Genomic DNA, 27,027 nt, shown 5'->3' with positions numbered 1-27,027 from the left:
TAGCTGTATCAGAGGTGTGAGGTGAGTGTGTGTGTTTGTGTGTGCGTGCACACGTGTTGCGCGTGTGTTGAAATGATTAAAAAGATTTAACACACTTTGCTCCACAGGCACCACTGAAAACAAGACAGTCAGGACATATCCTAGCTCATCCATCATTTAACAAGTAACAACAATTTTTTTTTTTTTTTGAACAGAGTTGTTGGTTATAAAGTAGCTCAAAGCTAGCCTCCCTGTAGCGTTAACACGCTAGCTGTTCCCGAGTAATGGTTTTGGCGGCCTGCCAAGACGGTATGAAACATCTGCCTGGCCGAGACAAAGTGGTTAGCGTTACAGACTGACAACTGGGAGGACATGGGTTTGATTCCCATCAATGGTGGTTTTTTTTTTTTTCTGGCTTCTACGCAGAGCTGAGCGTGCTGTGGACTCAAATGGGAAGACTGGGACCAGACAGTTGAGGATCATCCACTTCATAGATGCGTCTTTTGGAGTGTTGCTAAAATTTCCAGACCAACACTGCAGGTGTCTGCATCTCTCGGCCTAATTGACGCGGGGATATATAATGAGAGTACAGCTCTGTCAAGTAGTCTTAAAGCTAACTGGACCTCCCACCCCACCCCCACCCATTATCATTCATCTTTGAAATATAGAAAACAAAATGCCCAAATTTCTGCAGCACAATAAAAAAAAAGAGATAAGATAAAGACCTCATGAAAAAGAAATTTTATATAGTTGTACAGAAACTTCAATAGTCTAGTGACATTACACCAATCTGCTATTAGTTCTTTGGTAACGGTTTGTTTTCAGTGACTGAGAGTGTTGGTTTCTTGTTCAGAAACTTTTTCAAAGAATTTTTATTTTCCAATATTCATGTTCATGGGCTGTAACTCATGCGTTCACTTATTTAGATCTAGGAGTGTGCTTTTATGTGTATGGCTGCATCTATCCTGCAGTTTTGACACCCACACTCCCATTTCCAGGGATGTGCGCTTGCTGGGTTTGTCGTGGTTTCCATGACCCATTCAACACTTGACATGGATTATGGGACCTGTAAAGTACAGGACTGATGCTGTTTGCATTTGTGTATACACGGAGGTTCAGGCACAAACAGGTCTACACATCTGTAGACCTTGGGAGGTAGAGAAAATCTCCATCCTTAACACATCAAGCGTGAACAATTCGAGAGATTCGAGCCCAAGACCTGCAGTTTGGAAGTCCAGTGCTTTAACCGCTTGTTGTCTGTTGTGCCTGCCTGTGGCGTCTTATCGAATGTGCAAAGGATGATAAGAAACGTCTGTTACGTCTTTGAAGTTTGGACAGCATGTTTTGTTTTTTTTTACCCAGCTTTCCCCTCTCACGGCTTGTGTCAGTGTTATCACAGCAGTTTACCAGTTGTTTTGCACAGCTGCATGAGGAAGCGGTTGGTGTGTGTGTGGTACAGACAGGGTTTGACTGCCCCAAGGTTCTGAGGGTGGTCCTCCACACCTACCCCTGACACAGCTCTGGTGGTGGTTGTGTCTGAGCTGTAGGGGCGGGATGTAATGCATGTGATAGGTACAGCCTTCTGATCAAGCCATGTGATAGCCTTCTAATCCAGTGATGTGATAGCCTTCTTATCCTGTGATACGATAGCCTTCAAATCCAGTTGTACGATAGCCTTCTAATCCAGTTGTGCGAAAGCCTTCTAATCCAGCTGTGCGATAGCCTTCTAATCCAGCTGTGTGATAGCCTTCTAATCCAGCTGTGCGATAGCCTTCTAATCCAGCTGTGCGATAGCCTTCTAATCCAGCAGTGCGATAGCCCGATAGCCTTCTAATCCAGCAGTGCAATAGCCTTCTAATCCAGCAGTGCAATAGCCTTCTAATCCAACAGTGTCACAGCCTTCTAATCCAGTCATGCGATAGCCTTCTAATCCAGATGTGCAGGAGCCTTCTAATTCAGTCGTGCAGGAGCCTTCTAATCCAACTGTGCAATAGCCTTCTAATCAAACTGTGCAATAGCCTTCTAATCAAACTGTGCGATAGCCTTCTGATCCAGTCATGCAGGAGCCTTCTAATCAAACTGTGCGATAGCCTTCTGATCCAATCATGCAGGAGCCTTCTAATCCAGTCATGTGATAGCCTTGTAATCTAGTCATGCGATAGCCTTCTGATCCAGTCATGCTTAAGTTTTAAGTTACCTGTAGAATGTGAAGTAGTGTGCTTTCCATTAATCTGAAATTTTATACCTGGGATTTTGAAACACTTTCTAATCCAGTGGTGTGTCAGTTTTACCTGTGGATTGTAAGATAGTGCACTTTTCTGTTCATCTCAAGTCTTGCTGGTGGAACATAATTCAGAAGTTTACTTGTAAATATTCATGACAAAAACAGAATTTCCCAAATTCTGGGTCACAAAAAAGAGAGAAAAAAAAAGAAGAAAAAAGGTAAGATGTCTTAAGGTGCTGTTGCGCTCACTTCCCTTCCGCTTCCCTCCAGTCTTCCCCCCCTAACCCCCCCCCCCCCCTTTTTTTTTCTTTTTGCCGCCTTACCATTGTTTTCTTTTTTTTTATTATATGAACTCAATTCTTTTTTAATCTGTAGGCAACGTGCGGGTACTGCGTTATAGTAAGGGGAGGCCATGCTGATTTATCTTCTTGTCAGCCATATGGTTCAAGGTAGCTTGGTCTGGCAACTTGGTCCTAAGGTTTGTCTTTAAAGTTTGTGCTGGCTTTCCACATTCCAAAGTTTGTCTTTGAAATCACCGGCTTTCCACTCTCCAAAAGGTTTGCTTTTGAAACCGCTTGCATCCACACACCGAAAGGTTTGACTAAAAGTTGCTTCTGCATGCTTGGAAGGTTCACCTTTAAAAGTCACTAGCTTCCACACTCCAGTGTTTGGTTTTAGCTTGGTTTTGCAAGCTTTGTTCCAAGTTTGTCTTTAAAAACATTCACTTCTGCACTCCAAAAGTTTTGTCTTTAAAGTTGCTGGTTTGCACAGTCGGATGTTCATTTATGAAATTGCTTGCTTCCACTCTCCAACGGTTTATCTTTAACTTTTTCACCGCCATAGGCAACTTTGACTAGACAGTGCACCACCATAGGCGACTTCAGTTGGCATCGAAGGGTCATGTTGATAAGGCAGCTGCAGCCAGTTTCCCAATAGAACAGTGACTAACTTTTATTCCTGACCCAGTTTGAAGTGAACAAGTCCATTGTGTTGTTTTAACGTGAACCGACGCCTGCGACCAAAAGCATCATATCCTGAATGTTTGGTGCTGGGGAGCGTTTTTCTCACAGAAACTTGGTGGTGAAAGAGTTAAAGTTTCTTGCTTCCACTCTCTTAAACGTTTTTTGTCAAAAAAGTTACTCATTTCCACACACCTCTCCTTTCAAGTCGCTGGCTTCCAGTTCCACCATTGTGTGTGATGTTGGATGCTTAACATCGCCTGCTGTCAGTATCTGTTTTTTGCCTTTTTCTCCTGTTTGAGGGCAGGAATTCTCACGTTTGCTCATCCTGTATGAGTGGGCTTTTATGTGTATGAGCGCTTTTAAACCCCCGCCATGCAGGTAACCATACTTTATTTTCTGGGACGAGCATGCTGGGTAGGTTTTTTGTTTCCAAAACCCACCGAACACTGACATGGATTATGGAATCTATAACACGCAAATTTGATGTTTTGCATGTTTGTACAGGCAAAAGGGATTGAGGTACTTGCAGATCTGAACATGATTATTTTGACCTCAAAGATTGGAAAAAAACACCATGCTTACCAACCAGTTAGATTGTTATAAATATTTAGTCTCACAATTGTTAATCATGATAATTAATAATCAAAGAAAAAAGCACCAACAATTAAAAAAAAACCAACAAAAAAACATTAACCACACATCCCTTTACTCAGTCCTACTCTTCCCCATTTCTTTTTAACTCTTTCCATACGAACGGCAAAAGAGACGACGTTAACAGCGTTTCACCCCAATTACCATCATCAAAATAATGCAAGCGGAAGGTTCTTGTACTGAAGACGTGAATGTTGACAAAGAATACCACAATTCTGACGACGGAAGCTAAAGGTTGGGTCATTCAGACACTCACTGGACATCCGAGGGGTCTGTGTAGAGGAGAAGAGAGGACTGGCCGTACTGAGTGAGTTAAACCCCACTCCTTTTCCCCCCTGAACATTCATGCAGACAGATGATCTGTTGTAATTTGCCTCAGAGCCAGACTCGGACCATGACTTGTCTAACCCCCAGTCAACCCACTCCATTCTCTCTCTTCCCACCCTCTTGGACCTGACATCAGCATACATGCATTGTAGCGAAACTGATTCAAACACGCTTACTGGTATCTGCCCCACCACCATTCTCCTGTCATCCTCTACCCCCTCCCCTCCCCCCAGCAAGGGTGACAACTGTTGTACACTTGTATCTCAGCATCACCTCCCTCCCTCCCTCCCACTCTAATCACCTGTGCCCCTTCCATCCAGCCCACCTGTACTTTTGCTCATTCAGACTGTACCTTTTCTGCCCCCAAGTGGCTCCTGTTCCAGTCTGTTCACAATTATTTGTATATCATGGAACAGATCTGTTGTTCATTTGTCTGTTCATTTGTGATCGGATTTCCACAATTTTGGGGGAGCTTGTGTCAGAATCCTTTGTTGGCAAAGTTTTGCAGTTTTTTGGAAGTGAAGTCAGTTAATGGAGTTAAGTGATCATTTGAGTAAAAGTATGGGTGGCTTTTGCATCCTCGACGTACATGATGGTTGATGAGAAATTGTGAAAGAAAACTTTTTTTTTCTCTCTCTCCCACGCAACTGACTGTAGTTCCAGTGTATCTGCAATATTATACCTGTCGCACAAAGATAGTCATGTTGGATAGTGATGAAGGCAGTGCTAATAATGGTGAAGTTAGTTTTGGTTGCTGCTAGGAACAACCTTGACCTTAACTTGAGGAGAGAAATAATTGGATGGTCTCTGTGTGTGGAGAATTGATTGGATTGTCTGTGTGTTTTAGAGTTGATTGGATGGTCTGTGTGCAAGGAGAGAAATCATTGGATAGTATTTGTGTTTGTGTCGAGGTTTCATTGGTTGATGTGTGTAAAGAGATAATTCCTTTGGTTGGTCTGTATGTAAGGTGACAGTTTATTTGATGTTCTCTGTGTGTAAGGAGAGAATTCATTAGAAAGTGTGTATGTATGGGGCATTGTTTGGAAGGTGTGTGTGTGAGTCAGAAGAGATTTCACTGGATGCTGTGTGTGGGGAAAATAATTCATTGGATGGTTTGTATGTAAGGATAGATGTTATTGGATGGTCTGTATGGAGGATTCATTGGATATTCTGCTTGTGTAAGGAGACATTTCATTGGATGCTTTCTGTAAGGAGAGATTTCTTTGGATGGATGAGTGTAAGGAGAAAATTCTTTGGATGGATGAGTGTAAGGAGAGATTTCATTGGATGGTGTGTATTTCGAAGAGAGAACTTACTGGATAGTGTGTGTGTGTGTGTAAAGAGAGATATCATTGGACAGTCTGTATAAGGAAAGAATTCATTGGATGGTCTGTGTAAGGAGAGAACTCGTTGGGTGGTCTGTGTGTAAAGAGTAATTTCATTGGATGGTCTGTGTATAAGAAAATCTTTCATTGGATGTTGGGTGTAAGAAGATAATTCATTTGATGTGCTGTGTGAAGAGATATTTCATTGGCTGTTATTTGTGAAAAGAGATATTTCATTGGATGTTCTGTGGTTTGTTTTCAGCTCCTTGAGCTCCTACAGTGTGACCCATTGAGGAAAGTGGCATCCGGGTCAACAACCCATGACCTTCATTGCTTGGCCTTGACCTTACGTCCTTCACTGTGCACCACGGTGACCTGGATTCCCTTTCTTTCTCAACACTTTGGATCTTGAAGACTTTTTTTGTGTGCGTAGTGCTGCGCTGTGTTTTATAGTCTTGCTGAACACTTGTGCAATATAGAATTGCTGTTGTATTGCTTGTACTACACTGCAAGTGTGTACCCATGTCAGATCTGTCCTGGGCTTTTTTTTTTCTTTGCTTTTTTTTTCTTCTTTAGTTTGTAGTGAATGCTAGATGCGTGCTGATGGGTTTAGCTTACGTGTCTGATCGACTCTGATTGTCAGTGTCTTGTATGTTGCAGAGGTGTCAGTTTGATGTTACCCATTCCAAAAAAGCATTTGAAGGAATAATTGAAGCAAAAGTCATGATTTTGTCATATTTATGGTTTAAATCTCTCGGCTTTTTGCTGGTGTGAGAAGAGGTTTGAGGGTTGTCTTAACTTTTTGATGTAGGTTCTGTCAAAAGACAAATTTGATAGACAGATTCATATTGTGTTAGTAAATGTAGTCAGTGGTAATTTGATGTGAAGCGAAGGTCTAGAAGAAAGCAAAGAAGAGTCAGCTTTTTTTCCCACTTTTTTTCCCCCAGCAGATTTTTCATGATCTGCGCCCAGGGAAAAAAGTAATGTCAAAGAACATGATTTATCATGTGCAGCAAAGAAATTCATCCAGGTGATTTTCGCACGATGAAACATAAATTGTGCTGAACTGATTATTAAGTGTTTGGATCCCATTCTATAGTTTTCACAGAGACCGTTTTGAGTCTGTATATATACTTTACCATGTCAAAATGGTGGAAACTAGGCATCAGAACAAACAGGTAGGCCTAGTTTTCACCAGCTTGACACAGTGAGTATGTTTGATTAAACAGGGAGTAAAATACAAACTCCCCATATTTCGTTGTTAAAAGGTATGTTAGAAAAAGAAGAAAACTCTTGGTTGAAACCATTACCTGTGTAATACCAAGAAAAAAAATGTCCATTCCTTTTTTACTGGAACTGTATCTTCTGCTTCTGGTGTGGTGGTCCTACTTTTTGTTTTCGTTTTTATTTTTTATTTTGTTGAAATGCCCAGGGTAGATCTTGGTGTTGGAACACTTCTTGCTTATAACGCCTGTGCTTTCAGAAAAAAGGTATACCATCACGCTACTGTAACTAAAGTACATAGGTACGCTGGTGCTGGAAAATCTTTTTTTTTATATTTTGTGATATCTTTTCTCTCTTTTGTTTTTGGTTTAGTCCTTATTCTTGTGATCAGTTTCTTTCCAGGGTTTTTTTCTTCGTGGTTTTGCAACCATTTTGATTTTTTTTTTTTTTTTTTTTTTTTTTTTTGCTGGTGTGTGTTTAGTCAGTTATCCTTTGTCTTTCCTGCTTTGTTTGTTTGCTTTGTCTCAGCAGTGACTTTGTTGACTGTCTTTCTGTCTGCCCCTCTGTCTTTCTGAGTGTGAATGTATGTGTGTGTGTGTGTGTGTGTACCTGTGTTTTTCTTTTATGTGTGTGCATGTACATGTGTGTGTACCTGTGTTTTTCTTTTATGTGTGTGCATGTACATGTTTGTGTGTGAGTGTGTGTGTGTGTGTGTGCATCTACAGATGGTATGTGTGTGTGCAATGGTCCAAATGCCCTGCACATTTCTCTTGTCTGAAAGCAGAGGAGTTGAAATTTATCTCCAGATGTCATTTAGATCTGATCACTCCATTTCTGTGTGTGTATTTGTGTGTGTGTGTGTGATGTGTGTGTGTGTGATGTGTATGTGAGTGTCCCTGTGTGCATGCCTTGGTGATGGTATTGTGCACTGTTGGGTCTGGTCACAACTTTTCTTTTTGTGTTAAAGAAAACACACTAAAAAAATTTTTTTTAAAAATAAAATAAAATAAAAAGCACTTTTGCCTTGTCTGTCACTTTCTCTGAGGCTTTTTTAAAAATTTTTTTTATTTTTTATTTGATTGAATCTGTCTTTTGTCTCTGAGCTGAAGTAGTTGTGTGCAGTATCTGCAAAAAAATTCATTTTCATGTTTCGAAAAGATTAATTTTCATGTTTCGCACGAACAAATCTATGCATGATCACAAGTGTTAAGCGTTAACAAAGTTAAAAAAAAAAATAAAAAAAATTTGGCGTCATTTGTTACTGGTATCCTTAGTGGAGTAGGGCTTTTAGTGTGTTTGCATTGTTTTCTTTTTCTTTTCTTTTTTCTCACAGAAAGAACAAATATTTGAGGGGATGTCCCTAAAAAAGATTACTGACATCAATATGGTCAGGAAGTTCAGCTTCAGAGCATGAAACACAGATTTAATTACACATACTTCACCGAGACCCAACTAGTGCAGACTCCGGCAGGGGTCTGACATTCCTGTCCTGTGCAAACTACTATCCGCCTATGCCGAGAAAACGAAAGTACTACGGTTGATAACCTCCCGGAAGTAGGTATATGGTTTCTCTAATGCACAAAAAAAAAAAAAAAAAAAAAGAGAAAGATAAAGACATAAACAAATGAAAATGAATACATGTAATCATGGATTTAATTGATCAGTGATTTTGCAGGATGTATGTAGTACTGTTACTAAGTATGTGGGTTGGATATAGCTGTGTGTGTAAGTGCAGTCACTTTTCGCTATGTTTCTTCACTTTTGTGTTTGTGTGTGTGTGTGTGTGTGTAGGCTGCTTGCATGAAAGTTTCAACTATTTTCTCCGCAGTGAGAGAAGTTTTCTGTTTCCTGTACATAGCAGCGCTGATCTCATACAGAAAACGTTATCATAACTCCTGACTTTGTTCGTCTCCGGTCAGTCCATATCTTGTTTGTGTTTTGTACATTTTGCTGACAGAGATTAAGTCGTATACAGGGTTCACGAAAAGGTAAGGACCAACCTGAGAACTTAGGGGAAAAATGTTAATTCTTGTGGGCATGATGAAATGATACGGAGTTTTCAGCAAACAGCGGTGTGTGTGTGTGTGTGGCCATTGTAATGAGCGACTACTAATAACCACAGGTACTTTTTTGCATCTGCACTTCCCTTTTTTTTCTTTTCTTATTTTTTGGTTTTCTTACCATGAAAAACCACAGTTTTCCTTTATAAGATACTGGAAAACTGATTGATTTTTCAAACACATTCACTTTCCAACTGTTCCTGAAACGGCTGTTTGTGTGTACATTCAATGAAAGGCCAAATGGTAGACCATACGCAATCAGAGTAATTGGAATCAAAATTTTTAACATCTAAAATGAAAACATTACCTGTTTTTATGACGTGGTCCTTAACTTTTTGTGAAATCTGTATCCGTGCTTGTTGGTTGAATACTCGTGTTCAGAACATGGAGAAATTGCTTCTCTTTTGTTTTGGTGACGAGAGGTTGGATGTGTGCATACTGGCTGAATGGCTGTGTTTGGGGACACTTGTTTTCGGAATATGGAGTTTGTTGTATGTTTTGCTAATCTTACAGCTGATTCTTTTGCTTTCTTGTAACAAGGTATTTAAAAAGGTTAGGAGGACGCAGCTTGACAGATTCAGTTAGTTTGGTTAACTCACTCAGTACGGCCAGTCCTCTCTTCTCCTCTACACAGACCCCTCGGATGTCCCAGTGGGTGTCTGAATGACCCAACCTTTAGCTTCCGTCGTAAGAATTGTGGTATTCTTTGTCAACATTCACCTCTTCAGTATAAGAGCCTCCCTCTTGCAATATTTTGATGATGCTAGTTGGGGTGAAACGCTGTTAACGTCGTCTCTTTCGCCGTTCGTATGGAGAGAGTTAAGACGTTTGATTCCTGTGTTCACATGTCATCAAGGTTTGAGACCCTGTTTCGGCATGGTGTTGTGTCTTTGGGAAAAGGTAATTTATTATAACACTTTGTAAATTCCGAGGGAATAGAAGCCCATGCATACCTGGAAAAAGCACATCAAGACCTGATATTGTCAGTAAAGGAATTTTCTTCAGTCACCCAGCTCACGTACTGGCGATTTTAGAGATGATACAGTCAAGGAAATCTGTAAATCAGAACGTACGTGACGAGATGTATGTATGCCTATGATTATGTGCATAACCTGTGTACACTTAATAACAAGACGATGCACAGCTCATATATAAACTTGCAGTTATGCACGCCTTTGTGTGTTCACTAGTTTGCTAAAAAAAAATTCTTGCTCTTTGTAGTGTTTGGTCTTATTCAGTGTATGAATAATTGTCTTTTTCCTTTAGTTTAGATGCATTTTTATGTTCAGGTTCCAGAGATGATTTGTTTTCTGTTGTTCTGTGGTAGAGTATTATGTTGGTGTAGAATATGTGAAAAGATATATATATATATATATATATGTATGTATGGTCTTCATTTTTTTTAATTTTTAACCCTTAACATTTTCCCATTGGTTTAAAAAAAAAAAAAAAAATAGATTTTCATGTCCTTTTTTTTCTTCCGTTTATTTTCTAAGTTTTGTATTATCTGAAGTTGCTGATATGTGCACTATTGTTGCATAGTATATGCTTATGGTGTATGTACATGGTGTGTGTGTAGAGAGAGGTTGTGTGTGTGTGTGTGAGTGAATGTGGAACGGTGAAAAAGGTACTGGAACTGATTTGTGATTATACTATCAAACATTTTTGTCATTTTTTGAGCCATACTGTTGATAAAGTATCAGGTTGTGGTTTGCCTTTATTTGAACCATAGACATTAACTGCTGCTTTCTGACCTGACTCCTAGTTTTGTCTCCGTCTCTCTCTTCTTTGTTTGGGACATGCGGAACATGAGTTATTAAATAGTGCCAACAATTTCATTTGACCAGAAGAGTGATTTTTTGTTATTGATGTTGTTTTGTTTTTTCAAATACACTTGTAGTCTGAACGATCCTCTCCCCTTTGAACACCACTTAGTGACGGGCGCAGTAGCCGAGTGGTTAAAGCGTTGGACTTTCAGTCTGAGGGTCCCGGGTTCGAATCACGGTGACCCAGTAAATGTGATACACACACACATACACACACACTTTGGAGCTGAACCCCAGGTTAGAAGAGTCCTCTCAACATATGGCTGGAACATCTAGCATGTCTTAGTTCCTGCCAATGTGTGTTTTGGTGTGGCAGTTTCTGTTCACTAGTACTCTCCATCTATGCATGATCATTGTATCAATTAAAGCTGAAATATGTCCACTACTTTTATGCTAAAATGATACAGCTTATATTTGTTCTTAGTTATGCTCAAGGCCTGACTAAGCGCGTTGTGTCACGCTGCTGGTCAGGCATCTGCTTGGCAGATGTGGTGCAGCGTATATGGTTTTGACCGAACACAGTGATGCCTCCTTGAGCTACTGAAACTGAAACTATGCTGATGTATGTTTGTGTGTCACAGTTCACGTTTTAAAGAAATGTTGACACTTGCAGAATTTTTTGGCTTTTTTCTTAGCTTTTGGGGCTTATGGTAGTACAAGCTATAAATTATTTGTAACAGTATAACACTATTGGCAGTTGGGAATACTTGTCATTTTATGTTTCTGATGTTTTTTCTTCTCAAGTTTTGTTGTGTCTATGATTGTCAGCATTAATGGAAAATAGTGATGTATCATAGCTTTGCTCATTAACACTTATATGTTTTATTTTGTAAAAACATATATAAGAGGAAAGTAAGTATCAGTGGTTATGTAATACTAATGAATAGTATAAACAAAAATTAGTATTTGTGTGTGTGTGTGTGTGTCGACTCAGATCGTACATATTTCAGTTCATAGTCAGTCTCGAACTAACTTATACAGTTTAGCTGCCATTCTATTTTGAATCTATTATGTACAGCAACAAAAAAGTAAGGAAAAGTGAAATAGAACCAGTAGTGTTTTTAGAAAAAAATAATAACCTGTGTGAGATGCGTGTGGTAGTGTTTTGTTCATTGCCTTCCTGACCTATTAGCTGCCAAGATTCTGATTTGGAGTTGTAATCTGACCCAAGGGAGAGGAAACCGTGGTGTCTTGTTCGGCATGCTCTCATCTCTTGAAGAAACAGCCACACAAGAAAGGATCTGTCCGTGGAGAAACCTCCGATCGTCCACGTCAAACAGTATCGAAGAGAATCTTTTTCACAACACAGAGACGGATGGTCACAGCTTTGTGAACAAAGTCTTCCAGGCATCCCAGCATGGAGTTTTGTATTTAAAAAATATATATATATATATATATTATATAATATATATAATCTACTACTACTAATAATAATGATGATGATGACGATGATGATGATGAAAAAGATACTAATAATAGAAATAATAAATCATAATGATAATAAAAAAAAAAATAATCATTTCATAATAATGATGATGGTTGTGGTGGTGTGGTGTTAGCTATTTCAAAAGAAACTGGTTAATTCTTAAAAGTGTTACAGATATGTTTAGGTGGGTTTGTTTTCTTTTTTCAATTGTGTTGAAAAAGTTTTCAATGATTGATTTTTTTTCCTTTGATATAGTCACTGGATTTAGTTGGGTTTTTTTAAAATATCATCACTATGTTGTCAGCCCACTACTATTGTATTGTAGTCATAGGGTTACCACAATTGAACACACTTTTTTTTCTTTTCTTTTTTGTAAGCACCCAAACCATGTAAAACAATTTTATAAGTGAGCAATTTTATTTGTGGAAAATATATACTCTAATTCCATACAAAGAAATCTGATATGACAATGACAAAAAAAAAACTTTTTTTTTTTTTTAGTGAAAGTATTTAATTCATTCAAAATATTATTTCCAAATTTGTGTAGAATGGTGTTTAAAATGGCTGTAAATCATCAAAGATGCACAAAATATTGCTCCAAGATGTTAATATTCATTTTGTTGATATGTAAATTGTAAAGTTATTCCTCTTTCAGGTCATCAAATCATGCAGTCTTTTTTTTTTCTTTTTTAACCTGAGTGACTTGTCAGCATTTAGACAAATGTTTTTGTTGTTTTTTTTTAACTGAAATTCTAAGTCTTCAAAACAAAACAAAACAAGAAACACCTGAGACAAGTATCACAGTTGATCAGGTAAAAGAACTTGATTGTTCAGCTTTGTTTTGCTGGTTCGTGTTTTGGTCCGTGTTGTCTGATGAACATAATGTTTGGAGCTCACTTAAAAGTTCAGTGCCATTTATTTCGTGAATTTCGACTCTGACTGCCTCTGAAGAAATACAAACATGTTGGGTATTTTTCTTAGCTTTCCATGTCTGAGTGTGAGTGTAGGTATGTGTTTGTTAAGTAAAGGCTTTTATCTAGTGTTCTGTTTACATTTGCAATAAAAACCACTAACTTCTTGTTGTTTCTGAAGGTTGCTTTGTCTTTGTGTGCTTGTAGTGTGTGTGTATGGTTGACCGTGTGTGTGTGCATGTGTGTTGTGTATAAAATGCAGTGTGTGTGTGTGTGTGTGTGTGAATATATCTGCACAAGTATGTGTCTGTGTGCATGTGCTGGCATGCATGAAGGTGTTAATTTCAACAGAAAAATGCCACAAAATATGTCCCTTATTCTCCTTTACAATATTTCAGCAGAAAAATGGTGCACAATATGTTCCTAGACTTTGAAAATGATAATTCCTCAGCAGAAAAAAAATGGCACAGATTCTGTCCTTTATAAAATTCTAATACAATAATTCTTCAGCAGAAGAATGGCACACAATCTGTTTCTTGTTGTCTTTAAACACAACAAAACGTAGCAAAAAAAAAAGGCACTATTTCCTCCCTTATTTCCAAGTACACCAGTACCAAAGCAGAAAAATGACACAAAATATACCCCTTCTTTTCCAGTACAACTGAATACTTCAGCACAAAAATGGCACAATATCGGTTCCTCATCTTTGAATACAATATACTTCAGCAGAAAATAGTGTATAGTCTCTCCCTTACATTCTAATGCATCAACTGTTCAGCAGAAAAATAGCATATGTATGTGCATGCATGTATGCGTGTGTGCGCGTGCGCACGTGTGTGTTTGTGTGTGTGCATGACTACACATAGAAGTATAGTGTGTCTGTATCTGTAGGAATGTGTGCTTGTGTGTAACTATACATTGCAGTGTGTGTGTGTCTATACATAGCAGTGTGTACACACATACACAAGATTGTTTTTGTATGTATGTCTGTGTGCATACTTTTACTCATTCAATAATTCTTTAAACATATGCACTGCCCACCTAAAGTTGACACACTTATGCACACATACATACCCAAACAAAATAAACACAAGCACACACGCACACACACACATGTATTATATTTAATACTGTTATTTATATTTACATTGTTGTAGGTTAATACTTGTTGATATGCATATACATATTCTTCCCATGACAACTCATTCAATACACACCACAACCTCTTGAGACTTTTTCTTATAATATACTTTTCCCCTGATGCGTAACATGAACTTTTTTTTCCTTTTTTTTTTACACTAATATTCACATGCATTCCCTTTCCTTTATACCTTACTTTACTCCTTTCCGTCTAAAAACACTTATAGTGAATAGACGTTAAACTGAAGAAAACACACACACACACACACTGCACATCCATCCTCAAACTGAACACCCATCTTTGGAAAGATATAATTCTTTTAAGTTTATGTTGACAATAAAAACAGGAACTATTATCAAATATGTTGAACACCAACAAGTTTACATTAATGTAAAAATGTAAAAAAAAAATTTTAAAAAAAATTTAACTGAAAAAAACAACAACAAAAACCCTGTCCCCTTTGACCAACAAATCTACATGACATAAAAGAAGACAAAATGCAAGAAAAAGAAAAAACAATTTGTGAAAATGTAAAATGTTATATAAAATATATATATATACACAGAGGGAAAAAATGTCCCCTTTTAACTTTAAAGTTAAATAATGGCACAAAAAAACAACAGCCCCCCCCCCCCCAAACACACACACACACACAAATCAACAAACAAACAAACAAAAGAGGCAAGGCCTTCAAGACTCACTTGTGATAAATTAAGTCCCCTAGCATTAATTACAGAGTAATTTCCCTTTTTTACTATCTGCACCAAAATGTTTGCCAAATAAATAAAAATTCCATGCTTAGCGAAAGAAGTTCCTGTTTGAACAAAAAATGATAATAATGACTCCTCTTGTTGTTGTGTCAGAATAAGAGGTCAAAGTGCCAAGTTTAGAGAATACAAAAAATAAAAATATAACAGTAAATGCAGTTTGCATATAATTAGGCTTCTTTTTTTATATTTTTTTGTGCCCATCCCAGAGATGCAATATTGTTTTAAACAAGATGACTGGAAAGAACTGAATTTTTCCTATTTTTATGCCAAATTTGGTGTCAACTGACAAAGTATTTGCAGAGAAAATGTCAATGTTAAAGTTTACCACGGACACACAGACACACGGACACACACACACACACAAACACACACACAGACAACCGAACACTGGGTTAAAACATAGACTCACTTTGTTTACATAAGTGAGTCAATAAAACTCCACTGAAAAGAAAATTTATTCTAATGAATAAAAAAAACCCTTCTAGTTAAGACCTGCACTTGCTTTCTTCTACAATTATGTTTTACAGAACACACACACACACACACACACACACACACACACACACACATCACTTCTGTCATCATTACTTTTTGAAATATTTTCCGAACAGAAAATTTTTCAGCTAACATCTGAAAGAAAAAAGAGGCAAAGCGCCAACAACGCTGATGTTTAGGAAGATAATTAGTCATTATGGGTCAATATGAGAAAGGCCGCACTTTCTACACTGGAATAGCTCAGTGCATGGGTAGGTGTATTTCTGCAATATGTGGATTTCCATGTTGGCATTTTGGTGATTTGAAAAAAAAAGAAAAAAAGATTGTTAGTTTGTTCTATTCTTATTTTCTATTCTGTTTTGGTACTAAGAAACAGTGGAGTGATGGCCTAGAGGTAACGCATCCGTCTTGGAAGCGAGAGAATCTGAGCGCGCTGGTTCGAATCACAGGCTCAGCCGCTGATATTTTCTCCCCCTCCACTAGACCTTGAGTGGTGGTCTTGACGCTAGTCATTCAGATGAGATGATAAACCGAGGTCCCGTGTGCAGCATGCACTTAGCGCACGTTAAAGAACCCACGGCAACGAAAGGGTTGTTCCTGGCAAAATTCTGTAGAAAAATCCACTTCGACAGGAAAAACAAATAAAACTGCACGCAGGAAAAAAAAACAACAACAAAAAACAAAAACGGTGGCACTGTAGTGTCGTGACATGCTCTCCCTGGGGAGAGCAGCCCGAATTTCACACAGAGAAATCTGATGTGATAAAAAGAAATACAAATACAAATACAAAGACACACTTCTTTTAAGCATTCCTGAGTCCTTGGCTACAAGTTGTTCAGCATTCACAAAAATCAGTCACTTCCAGTTCTACCCGTACTGATGATGCACAGAACATAAAAGGTATTGAACACTGGAACATGCGGAGTATCACAGTTGTAGCACTTGTTATCAGGTTGCACTAAAGGTTCTTGCAGGGTGCTGTGAATGAGTGGGCCATTTCACAGCTATTGTTGCCATTTCACAGTCAATACAACCCAGGGGTGGCTTGTATGACGGTCAGCCATGCCCGACTATGACCATCACAACAGCAGAGGAGGTAACTGCTGTCCCAACTATCTGGGCTAGAATTTTGATTATTGTGGAGAGTGTCTTGCCCAAGTTACATCCCCAGTCTCTCGGCCAAGAGGGCTTTAGGACAGTCGGCACTGGGATGGTTCCCAAAGGCCAACTAGCCCCCAAGGCTGCAGCACTAAGAGCCATGCAATCCTGCTTCCTAGTTTGAGAGATATAGTCCTTCACAAAAGGCTAAGCTGTAAATGACTTCCCACTGTAATGGAGAAACCACTGACCATATAGCTCTCACTTTGCTGTTGGCCCAAGTGTTATGTCAGTCTGTTCCATAAACTGAGTGTTGGGCCAAGAGGAGGTAACACAGTGAAATGGTGCCAAAAGAGAAGTAACACCCACTGTTGAGGTATCACATTGGCTGTATAATCTGTGCCTTCTCTCCAAACACCTTCACACACTGACAGTTTCAGTTTCGGTTCTTCTACGCCAATGGCCATACCACGTTGAAAACACTGGTTCTTGTCCGATCACCGAAGTTAAGCAACGTCGGGCCCGGTTAGTACTTGGATGGGTGACCACCTGGGAACACCGGGTGCTGTTGGCATTCCTTTTTGACCCCCGAAAGCGGAGTAAAAACGGTCATACACGTAAAAAGCCCACTCGCGTATATACGAGTGAACGTGGGAGTTGAAGCCCACGAACGCAGAAGAAAGAGGTTCTTCTACGAGGCGTCCCAGCATTTGGACAAAGCCATACACACTACACCACATCTGCTAGGCAGATGCCTGACTGGCAGCATAACCCAACGCGCTTAGTCCTGCCTTAAGTGCATGTACATACATTTGTGCACATATCACAGTGCATTTCTTCTACAAAATTTTGCCAGACGACTACACTCTTGTTGCCATGGGTTCTTTATCAGTGCATCAAGTGCATGCTGCACACGGGACCTCGGTTTATCGTCTCATCTGAATGACTAGAAGCTCAGTTCGATTTTCCAGTCAGAGAGAGAGCATGGGGAGAAAGTAAAGACACTTGAAAAAAAAGCCAGACATAAAAATTTTTGTGTGTTCCGTATACATATATACAGAATTCCATCTACACAATGCATCACAGGAATAAATAAAGACACTTGATTTTTTGTAACACACACACACAAAATAATTGTCTACATACAAAATCATGTGTGCTTGTCAATTTTTTTTTTCCAGTTAATTTTTTTCCCCAGTTAACTCAGTGCCACCTTTTGTTGTTTTCAGCATTCAGCGGGTTACGGAAACAAGAACATACCCAGCATACACCCCCCCTGAAAACAGAGTATGGCTGCCTTCATCAGTACATGGCAGAGTAAATAAACAAAACAGTCATGTTACATGTCTGTCTGTGTGTGTGCATGTATGCGTGCCTAATTTCTGATTAAATGACACAGGAAATGACCCCAAACTTGGTCTCTGATTGAGGATAGGCACTACATGAGTATCTATATCATCACCATCATCAGGACGCAAACCTGTGGTTGCTTGCTTCCTAGTTGGGCGCATTATCGCTAAGCCACCGCTCCACGGCATTTCACAGTTTAGCAACAGGAAGCCTGACCGCCTGCAGAGAGTAGAACTGCAAAAAGACATACGTGACAAGCTGACCTGAGTCCTTCTCCACGACGTTGAAGTGCACTGCCCTTGGAATGTCCGCGTCCTTCCAAAACTTCACCGTCATTCTCTTCCCAAGGGACCCTTCCCTGACAAATGAAATGTCGGCCGACTTCAAGGCCAGGCTCTGAAGCGAGGCTCTGACCTCTGAACTGTGTCCCAGGATCATGGCGTCCACGCAGTATTTCAGAAACACCGCCCAGTTAGCATGTCCGTATGGATCTATGTCACTGTAGTTGATGATTGTGTCAAAAGATGTTACACAGTCTGTGATTGGTGGATCCTGGTAACTGTCCAGTCCAGGTTCTGGGTGCGACAAATCTGCGGATATTCTTCCGTTTGCCACTTGATGCTTGGATGTGTGATTATGAGAAACTCCAGGGCTTTTCGAAACATCTCCGTGATTTAGCGGCTCTTCCCTCAAACATGTCTGTTCGTCACCAGCTCTCCGAACATTCACTCTCAGCTGTCGCTCAGGAGCAGACAACCCACCAAACTCCTTCCTCCACCAGTCTGGAAGAGGAGATGGAAGTCGAGTCTTCCGGTCCACAGTTACGCTCTGTATCTCACACGAGGCCAGGGTCAAGTCATGTGATGGTAGCATGACGTCCGTGTGAATGTTCATGGACGATCTCCCCACGTACACAAGCGATTTCTCCAGCGTCAGCGGCGTCTTGGGTAGGGTGATGTCATACATCTCCTTGGCGACGGTGAGGCGGGCGGAACCCTGGAAAACAGCGTAGTCTTTATATAGGTCCTGGATCTTCAGGAAGGGGCGGCCGATGAACTCCGGCGGCGCAACATTGAAGGTCAGGGCCCGGCCGCTTTCCACCAGGTTCAAAATGTGCCACGGCTTCACCACCACTGTGGGGAGGACACGACACAGAAATCTGTACATCATCATCATCATCATCATAATAATGATAATATCATGATGATGATAATGATAATGACAATGTGGAGTGATGGCCTAGAGGTAACGCGTCCGCCTAGGATGCGAGAGAATCTGAGCACACTGGTTCGAATCACGGTGCAGTCGCCGATATTTTCTCCCCCTCCACTAGACCTTGAGTGGTGGTCTGGATGCTAGTCATTCTGATGAGACAATAAACCAAGGTCCCGTGTGCAGCATGCACTTAGCGCACGTAAAAAAACCCAGGGCAACAAAAGGGTTGTCTTTGGCAAAATTCTGTAGAAAAATCCACTTCAATTGGAAAAACAAATAAGACTGCACACAGGAAAAAAAAAAAAAAAGGGGGTGGCGCTCTTAGTGTAGCGACACACTCTCCCTGGGGAGAGCAGCCTGACTTTCACACAGAGAAATCTGTTGTGACAAAAAAGAGTAATACAATACAATACAATTATAATTATAATGACATGAACAATAATAATAACAATGATAATAATAATGATAATTATGATAATGATAATGATAATAATAATTGTAATTATCATAACAAGAACAATAATAATAATAATAATAATAATGATGATAAACTGGGTGCCACATTGAATTTTTGCTTTCACAGAGTCATACATACTTTTAACTCTCTCCATACGAACGGCGAAAGAGACGACGTTAACAGCGTTTCACCCCAATTACCACCATCAAAATATTGCAAGCGGAAGGCTCTTATACTGAAGAGGTGAATGTTAACAAAGAATATCACAATTCTGACGACAGAAGCTAAAGGTTGGGTCACTGAGACACCCACTGGACATCCGAGGGGTCTGTGTCGAGGAGAAGAGAGGGCTGGCCGTACTGAGCGAGTTAACACATGTAAATAGTTTACCTTTGATACCTTTTTTTTTTTTCTCAACAAGACAGACCACAGGAGTGTTCTTGATATAGAGTCAAATGCTTTTTCAGAGAGAGACAGACAGCCAGACACTGGACACTGGACACTAGAATTATTTATTGTCATTGCCAAGAAAGGTCTTTTGACAAGGGGGGAACAACATAAATTCATATATTTTTTGCTTCAAAATAACAAAAAATTCCCTTTGTTCTCTCAACCATTCAGTCAATTTAAACCAAGAAAATATGCAACCATTGCAAACACTTAAGTCACATCCTGACAAAAACTCAAGGCAATGAAACTAAAGAAAAAACTAAAATATAATAATAACAAAATGACAAAATGAATGGGGACTGACTTGACCATCCACTCAAGAATATTATCAAAACTAATTCAGATTGACTCAACATTACACTCGTGTATGTAATGCTATGTTTTCTGTTTTGTCTGAATAAGTTTCAGTTTCAGTTTCAGTAGCTCAAGGAGGCGTCACTGCACTGATTATAAACATGTGCCTTCTAAGTTGTTAATACCATTTTGACTTATGTACCTTTGTCTTATTGTTTGTGTGTTTGCAATGAATTTAGCAATAGATCAAATTATGATTTCATTATCAGATGATAAAACAGTAACAATGTCATGACTTTTAGCCATGTCTGTTTTAAAGAATATACATCTTTCCTGCACAGTATTATACACTTCACACTGAAAAAGAAAATGTTTTTCGTCATCCACCTGGTATCCACAGACAGGACATGGTGATTGTGTGGAAGTCCCAGGTTCAAACCATCTCCAAGAGAGAGAGAGAGAGAGTTAAGACTCAAGACTTGAGACTCAAGATTCAGTCACTCAAGGATACAGATTTTAGGCAATAGCCTGTCTTCCAATCTGTCCATGTAGCTACGTCAACAGCAACAATGTTCATAATAATAATAATAATAATAACAGCAATAACAATGATAATGATGATACTCATGATAACAATGATAATAATGAAAAAACAATAATGTGCATTTTATAGCACTGTAAAGTGCCCCGCGTCAGAGTGAATGGGGGATGGGGGGGAGTTGGGGGGGGAGTCTCCACTATGACGTCGGCCCTATCGATTTGGCTGTCTGTCTGTGTCTCTGTCTCTATTCCTGTCTGTATGTTTGTCTGTCTTTCTGTCTCTATCTTCTCTCTGTCTCTCTCACTTCTGCCATGGCAGAATTTGTTGTATTTGTATTTCTTTTTATCACATCAGATTTCTCTGTGTGAAATTCAGGCTGCTCTCCCCAGGGAGAGCGCGTCGCTACACTACAGCGCCACCCATTTTTTTGTATTTTTTCCTGCGCGCAGTTTTATTTGTTTTTCCTATCGAAGTGGATTTTTCTACAGAATTTTGCCAGGAACAACCCGTTTGTTGCTGTGGGTTCTTTTACGTGCGCTAAATGCATGCTGCACACAGGACCTCGGTTTATCGTCTCATCCGAATGACTAGCGGTCCAGACCACCACTCAAGGTGTAGTGGAGGGGGAGAAAATATCGGCGGCTGAACCGTGATTCGAACCAGCGCACTCAGATTCTCTCGCTTCCAAGGCGGACGCGTTACCTCTAGGCCATCACTCCACTGGTTGGGCGTTGGGACTTCTGATCCAGAGGTGACTGTCACTATTGAGAGGAGTTCCAGGCCCAGTTTCAGCATGGTACTGTGTCCTCAGGAGAGGCACCTTTCTCCAGTCTTCCTCACTCCACCCAGGTGTGAATGGGTACCTGACTTTGGTCAGTGAAGGTTAAAACAGCAGAAGGAGAGGACTGGGCCCCATCTTCCTATGCCAAGCCCTGGACACAAGGTGGCAGAATTTGTATTTGTATTTCTTTTTATCACATCAGATTTCTCTGTGTGAAATTCGGGCTGCTCTCCCCCAGGGAGAGCGCGTCACAACACTACCGCGCCGCCCTTTTTTTCTTTTCTTTTTCTTTTTTTAACCCCTGCGTGCAGTTTTATTTGTTTTTTCCTATCCAAGTGGATTTCTCTTACAGAATTTTGCCAGGAACAACCCTCTTGTTGCCGTGGGTTCTTTTACGTGCGCTAAGTGCATGCTGCACACGGGACCTCTGTTTACTGTCTCATCCAAATGGTTACAGTGTCTACGAGGGTCTGGGTTTGATTCCCAGTCCCGACCTTTCTCCCAAGCATGTCTGGAAAAGGAAATGTTCTTCCTTCTTCTTCTTCTTCTGCGTTCGTGGGCTGCAACTCCCACGTTCACTCGTATGCACACGAGTGGGATTTTACGTGTATGACCGTTTTTACCCCGCCATGTAGGCAGCCATACTCCACTTTTGGGGATGTGCATGCTGGGTATGTTCCTGTTTCCATAACCCACCGAACGCTGACATGGATTACAGGATCTTTAACGTGCGTATTTGATCTTCTGCTTGCGTATACACACGAAGGGGGTTCAGGCACTAGCAGGTCTGCACATATGTTGACCTGGGAGATCGTAAAAATCTCCACCCTTAACCCACCAGGCGCCGTCACCGTGATTCGAACCCGGGACCCTCAGACTGGAAGTCCAACGCTTTAACAACTCGGCTATTGCGCCCGTCGAAATTTTCTTCCGATCTAACATACTTACCGTGACCCACTAGTGCAGACTCCGGCAGGGGTCTGACATTCCTGTCCTGTGCAAACTACTATCCGCCTATGCAGAGAAAACGAAAGTACGAGTCGTAGCTACAGCCGATAACCTCCCGGAAGTAGGTAACCTCCCCTTTGCCCCCCTGACTAGCGCCCTCTTTTGATGGAAAATCAAACTGAGCTTCCAGTCATTCAGGTGAGATGATAAACCGAGGTCCTATGTACAGCATGCACATAGCCCACTGAAAAGGAATAATCCAGTCCAATCCAATACAATAAATCTTCTTTCTCCTTTAAACCCAGACATGTTTTAATAAACCAGACCAAACAAACCAAAATGTAAAGAAGAGATAATAAATAAAACAAAGCAGACTGACCATTTGCACCGAATGCTTCATAGGGAAAGCCCCATGGCAGAATGACCCGTATTTTTTCTGGCGAAAGAAACTGACGTTTCACCCCGACTGAGACCTGGGCTGCTATCCTGTTGAATCAAAGTAAAAAATGAACTTCAAGATTCACACACACACACACACAAACACACACAATAATGATAATATAACACCTGTAATTATATAATCACACCCATATATGATTAAAGCATACGCAAATAATACATGCACACAAACTCATGTACAGATTTTTAACCATTAGACAAAACTAATTATTACTGTATTAACAAATATACAAAACCTTGCTCATTACACTTGGGGAAAAAAAGAGAAACAATTTAAAAGGAAAAAGGTAAAATGAAAAAAAAAAAAAAGGAAAAAAAAAAAAAAAATCAACTGAATACAGAAACATTCTAAAGGATGTGTCACAAATGTAATCTATGATTATGAATAAATCAATATATGTAGTCCAAAATATAAATATGTCCAGGTAGGAGGGGGGAGGTGAACCAAACCTGACGTTATTTATACAATACTATAGAATACATAAAAAAGGAGTGTCTTGAAAACCTATATGGTTCTAAAACAGTCACACCCCCGTCCCAATATACTGTAAACCTGAATCAATTATAATATTTTACAGAATATGTAGCCAACGAAGGATATTGGAGCTGTTGGCTTTCTCTTGTCATCCTGTCTTAGCATTTGCTTCTCACCAGTGACTATGGGATAGATTCTTCAGAGCTGGTAGCATACATACAGACACAACACATAATATATTACTTCTTTGACAGTCATCTCTATATTCTATTGCATGTCAGATGGGGGTGGGGTGGGGATGGGTGGGGAGCGGGGGGGTGGGGGGGGGGGGAATTGCCAGAGAAAGGGACGGCGGAGGAGGAGGGAGACAGTTACAGACTGAGACTGAGACACACAGACAATGAGACAAAGGCAAACAGACACGGAGAAATGTGTGAAATCGTTAGGCTGCCCATTATAGACGCCTTTTCAAAATTTTTTTTTAATGACGCACACGCAAGTGACCCGTAGGTACTACGATGTCAGAATTGGGTCCTGCCAACGCATCTGATACAGATACAGGTAAGTGCTTGGCACACATAAGAGCAACCTTTGGACACTAGATATATATACTATATAGTATATATTTTTATCTTAGAACTGCTCTCTCTGATATTGCCAAAAAAAAAAAAGATTATTCATTAGATCATGTAAGCATTCTTGATCTTTATGTCACAGCATCTGGATAATGTCATCATGGCGAATGGGAAAGAAGTATGCGGTACATGCTCAAAACATGTCACAAAGAAAGATAAAGCGTTACAGTGTGAACTGTGCGAGAGGTGGTACTACAGTGCCTGTGAAAAGATCGACGACGGCACTTAAGAAGTCATGTTGAAAGATAGCAGGAAAGATCAACCGCTCATTCATTGGCACTGTTCAAAATGGTGCAATAAAGTTGCTGTCAAGTACTTTGGAGGATTCTTCCAGAAAAAGTCAAGAAACTTTCACACAAAATCGACAATGTGGACTAGGCAGTAACTGACATACAAGAAGGTCATTTCCCACCAAAGATGGAGTTGGCAGTGAAAGAAATTTCACAGCAAGTAGTACAGGCACCACTGTCTCTTGTAGAACAACAGGCCATTACAGCTATCCTTGAAAACGTGCGAGGTGCCAGAAGACTGGAAAAAGGCCAATGTCACACCTGTCTTTAAGAAAGGCAGTCACCTGACACCTGGAAACTGTCACCCCGTGAGTCTTACTTGTATTATGTGCAAAGTGATAGAAAACATCATGCGGGCAAGGTTAATACATCATATGGAGACGAATGACCTGTTATGCAAGGAGCAGCACGGATTTGTCAAGGGACGCTCGTGCATCACCCAGTTACTGGATGTTCTTAACGCTTGGACTGAGTCTATAGATGCAGGCGGTAACTTAGATGTAATCTACACAGACTTCATGAAGGCGTTCGAATCAGTTCCACACAGATGTCTTCTCTCTAAGGTTTCAGCACATGGTATACAAGGCAGGGTACGTCTTCTCTCTAAGGTTTCAGCACATGGTATACAAGGCAGGGTACTTGGCTGGATCCAATCCTTCTTGACAAACAGAACCCAGAGTGCAGTGATCAATGGATGTACTTCTCAACAGGCAAGGGTCACAAGCGGTATTCTACAAGGATCAATACTTGGGTCAACCATGTTTGCGCTATATATAAATGACCTCCCAACAGTGTGTAGATGTTCAGTGCGGATGTTTGCTGATGACACTAAGTTCTATAATTGCAGAGACACAACTGAGGCAATAGAGGCACTGCTGGATGACCTTAACAGTCTACAGGAATGGTCAGACAAATGGCTTTTGCATTTCCATCCAGACAAATGCCATGTCCTGAAACTTGGGACCCAGAAATCTGAGGCAGAGTACTACATGAAAGGGACTAGGGACGAGGAGGAGTTCAATGCCCAGCTACATGAGAGTGCAGTTGAAAAAGACCTGGGCGCCTTCGTTGACAAGGACCTCTGTTTCAACGAACACATCGGGAAAACAACAAGAAAAGCTAACCAAGTGGTGGGAATCACTTGATGAATGTTCCTAAGCCCAGATCTTTTCATTCAGCTGAATAAAAGCCTTGTGCCACTGATTCTGGAATATGGACACTCGGTATGGCAGCTCCATCATAAGACACTGCATGCTGAAGCTGAGGATGTCCAGCGTAAAGCCACTAAGCTGTTGGCCTGCATCAAAGATAAACCATATAATGAAAGACTGGCCTACCTGCAATTACCAAGCTTAGAGTTTGAGCACCGAAGGAAACGTGGTGACATGATTGATGTCTACAAGTTCTTACATGGTTTGTACGATACAGAAAGACCTCGCCTCGAGCAAAACACCAGTCGGAACACCAGGGAGCACTTCCTGAAACTGACCAAGGGTAGATGCAGGCTTACAGTACGCAGCTGGTACTTCTCCCTAAGAGTCGTGAACACCTGGAACAGCCGACCTGATATGTGGTCACAGTCCCATTGGTTCAAAAGCAGGCTCGACGCTTTTTGGAAAGGCAGTTCAACCGTCTACGATCCAGTTTGTCTCTGTTAGTTTGTAGGCATTATACTACCCACGCATGCCACAGCAGCAGTAGGAACTTATGGACCGTGCAAAGGTCAGAGGGCCTACAGACTGATTCTGTCAAGTTAAGGTTCATAGGATTCGTATCAGCCACTTTGCAGACAGGAGACGAATTTAAAGGCCAGGCTGCAGGGTCCATTTGTCTACTACATGAGGAAAACACATAGCGAAAACGAATATCTGTGATTAAAATGATATACATACTTAGCAAACGATGTCATGTCTTCAGACAAGCGCCTTGATTTTTCGAAAGTTTCGTCTGGTGTCCGGAGCTTGCAAGGGAGAAAGCGCAAGGGAGATAATAAAAAACAGCTAGAGTTATCTGGTTACTTCTCGTTTCGCTCCGTGTGTGTGTGTGTGTGTGTGTGTGTGTGTGTACGCGCTCGCTATATCCACTTAGAGATAATTTCATTTCATGGTAAATAAAAGGAGGAATACGATCAAATTAATAAGGCAATGCTTTCAGCATTCTGTCAAAACTGAGATTAATATACGGTCTGAGAAACTTTTTTCGAAACGAGCGAAACAGAACAGAAATCTAGAAACTCTTTCTACATACGTGTCAGATACTATTAATCAATCAAATGTTGATCCACAAAATGTTGATCCGATTATGAGCACTTCACCAGTTCCATTATGGGAAATAACGGGAGCAGCTTTTGACATTCAATATTGTGACATTAAGAAAGATGAAAATCCCAATATACTAGCTTCTCCGGAGTCAAATCACACTTGTCTGAAACATACCCCACCACTTAAAAATATATACAGACGGTTCTGTACTAGAAAATCAGTATGTTGGTTCTGGATATGCAATTCCTGCTTTGAAAATTGAAAAGTCATATCATATTGGAAAGGGCTTCTCAATTTTTACAGCTGAATTAATTGCCATCCTTATGGCATTAACATATCTAATTGATCTGCCCCTAAACTTGATTAATGTTTTATTTTGTGTCGATTCAAAATCAGTTCTGCAGTCTATCAAATCAGGTTGTACGAACATTAATTATAACATCATTTTTTAA

The 27,027-nt window shown here is 40.2% G+C and overlaps 2 protein-coding genes and 1 non-coding gene across 7 annotated transcripts in view; 2 read left to right on the top strand and 1 right to left on the bottom strand.

Annotated features, from left to right (window-relative positions):
* LOC143276711 (transmembrane protein 245-like) overlaps window positions 1-13,082 on the top strand; it is a 40,010-nt gene extending 26,928 nt beyond the window's left edge. For 3 of the 5 annotated variants that reach the window (XM_076581358.1, XM_076581356.1, XM_076581354.1), the window contains one exon: window positions 5,731-13,082. In XM_076581358.1, coding sequence (XP_076437473.1) covers window positions 5,731-5,738 — 8 coding nt within the window. In that variant the 3' untranslated portion in view covers window positions 5,739-13,082. Of the gene's footprint in view, window positions 1-107; window positions 164-5,730 lie in introns of all 5 variants that reach the window. The other 2 variants (XM_076581357.1, XM_076581355.1) reach the window with 1 other exon arrangement.
* A 3,792-nt stretch (window positions 13,083-16,874) lies between these two features.
* LOC143276761 (5S ribosomal RNA) lies at window positions 16,875-16,993 on the top strand. The gene has a single exon (XR_013053632.1). It is a non-coding gene; the product is annotated as a 5S ribosomal RNA (ribosomal RNA).
* Window positions 16,994-17,204: 211 nt separating this feature from the next.
* LOC143276546 (uncharacterized) lies at window positions 17,205-26,298 on the bottom strand. Its single transcript, XM_076581105.1, has 3 exons — window positions 26,207-26,298; window positions 22,835-22,941; window positions 17,205-18,902 (listed from the first exon to the last, which is right to left on the bottom strand). The coding sequence occupies exons 1-3, from the start codon at window positions 26,221-26,223 to the stop codon at window positions 17,959-17,961; spliced, it is 1,068 nt and encodes a 355-aa protein (XP_076437220.1). The 5' UTR covers window positions 26,224-26,298; the 3' UTR covers window positions 17,205-17,958.
* Between the last annotated feature and the right edge of the window lie 729 nt (window positions 26,299-27,027).

Source organism: Babylonia areolata, chromosome 32, assembly GCF_041734735.1.
Source record: "Babylonia areolata isolate BAREFJ2019XMU chromosome 32, ASM4173473v1, whole genome shotgun sequence".
NCBI lineage: Eukaryota > Metazoa > Mollusca > Gastropoda > Neogastropoda > Buccinidae > Babylonia > Babylonia areolata.
The sequence above is the reverse complement of the archived record's forward strand: the minus strand, read 5'-3'. Positions and strand labels throughout refer to the sequence as shown.

What these genes read in the sequence shown, in the direction of transcription:
- LOC143276546 (XM_076581105.1), bottom strand. An exon ending in TGAAGCATTCGGTGCAAATG is followed by an intron (nt 18,903 to 22,834) that starts GTCAGTCTGCTT and finishes TCCTCCCCACAG; the next exon opens with TGGTGGTGAAGCCGTGGCAC.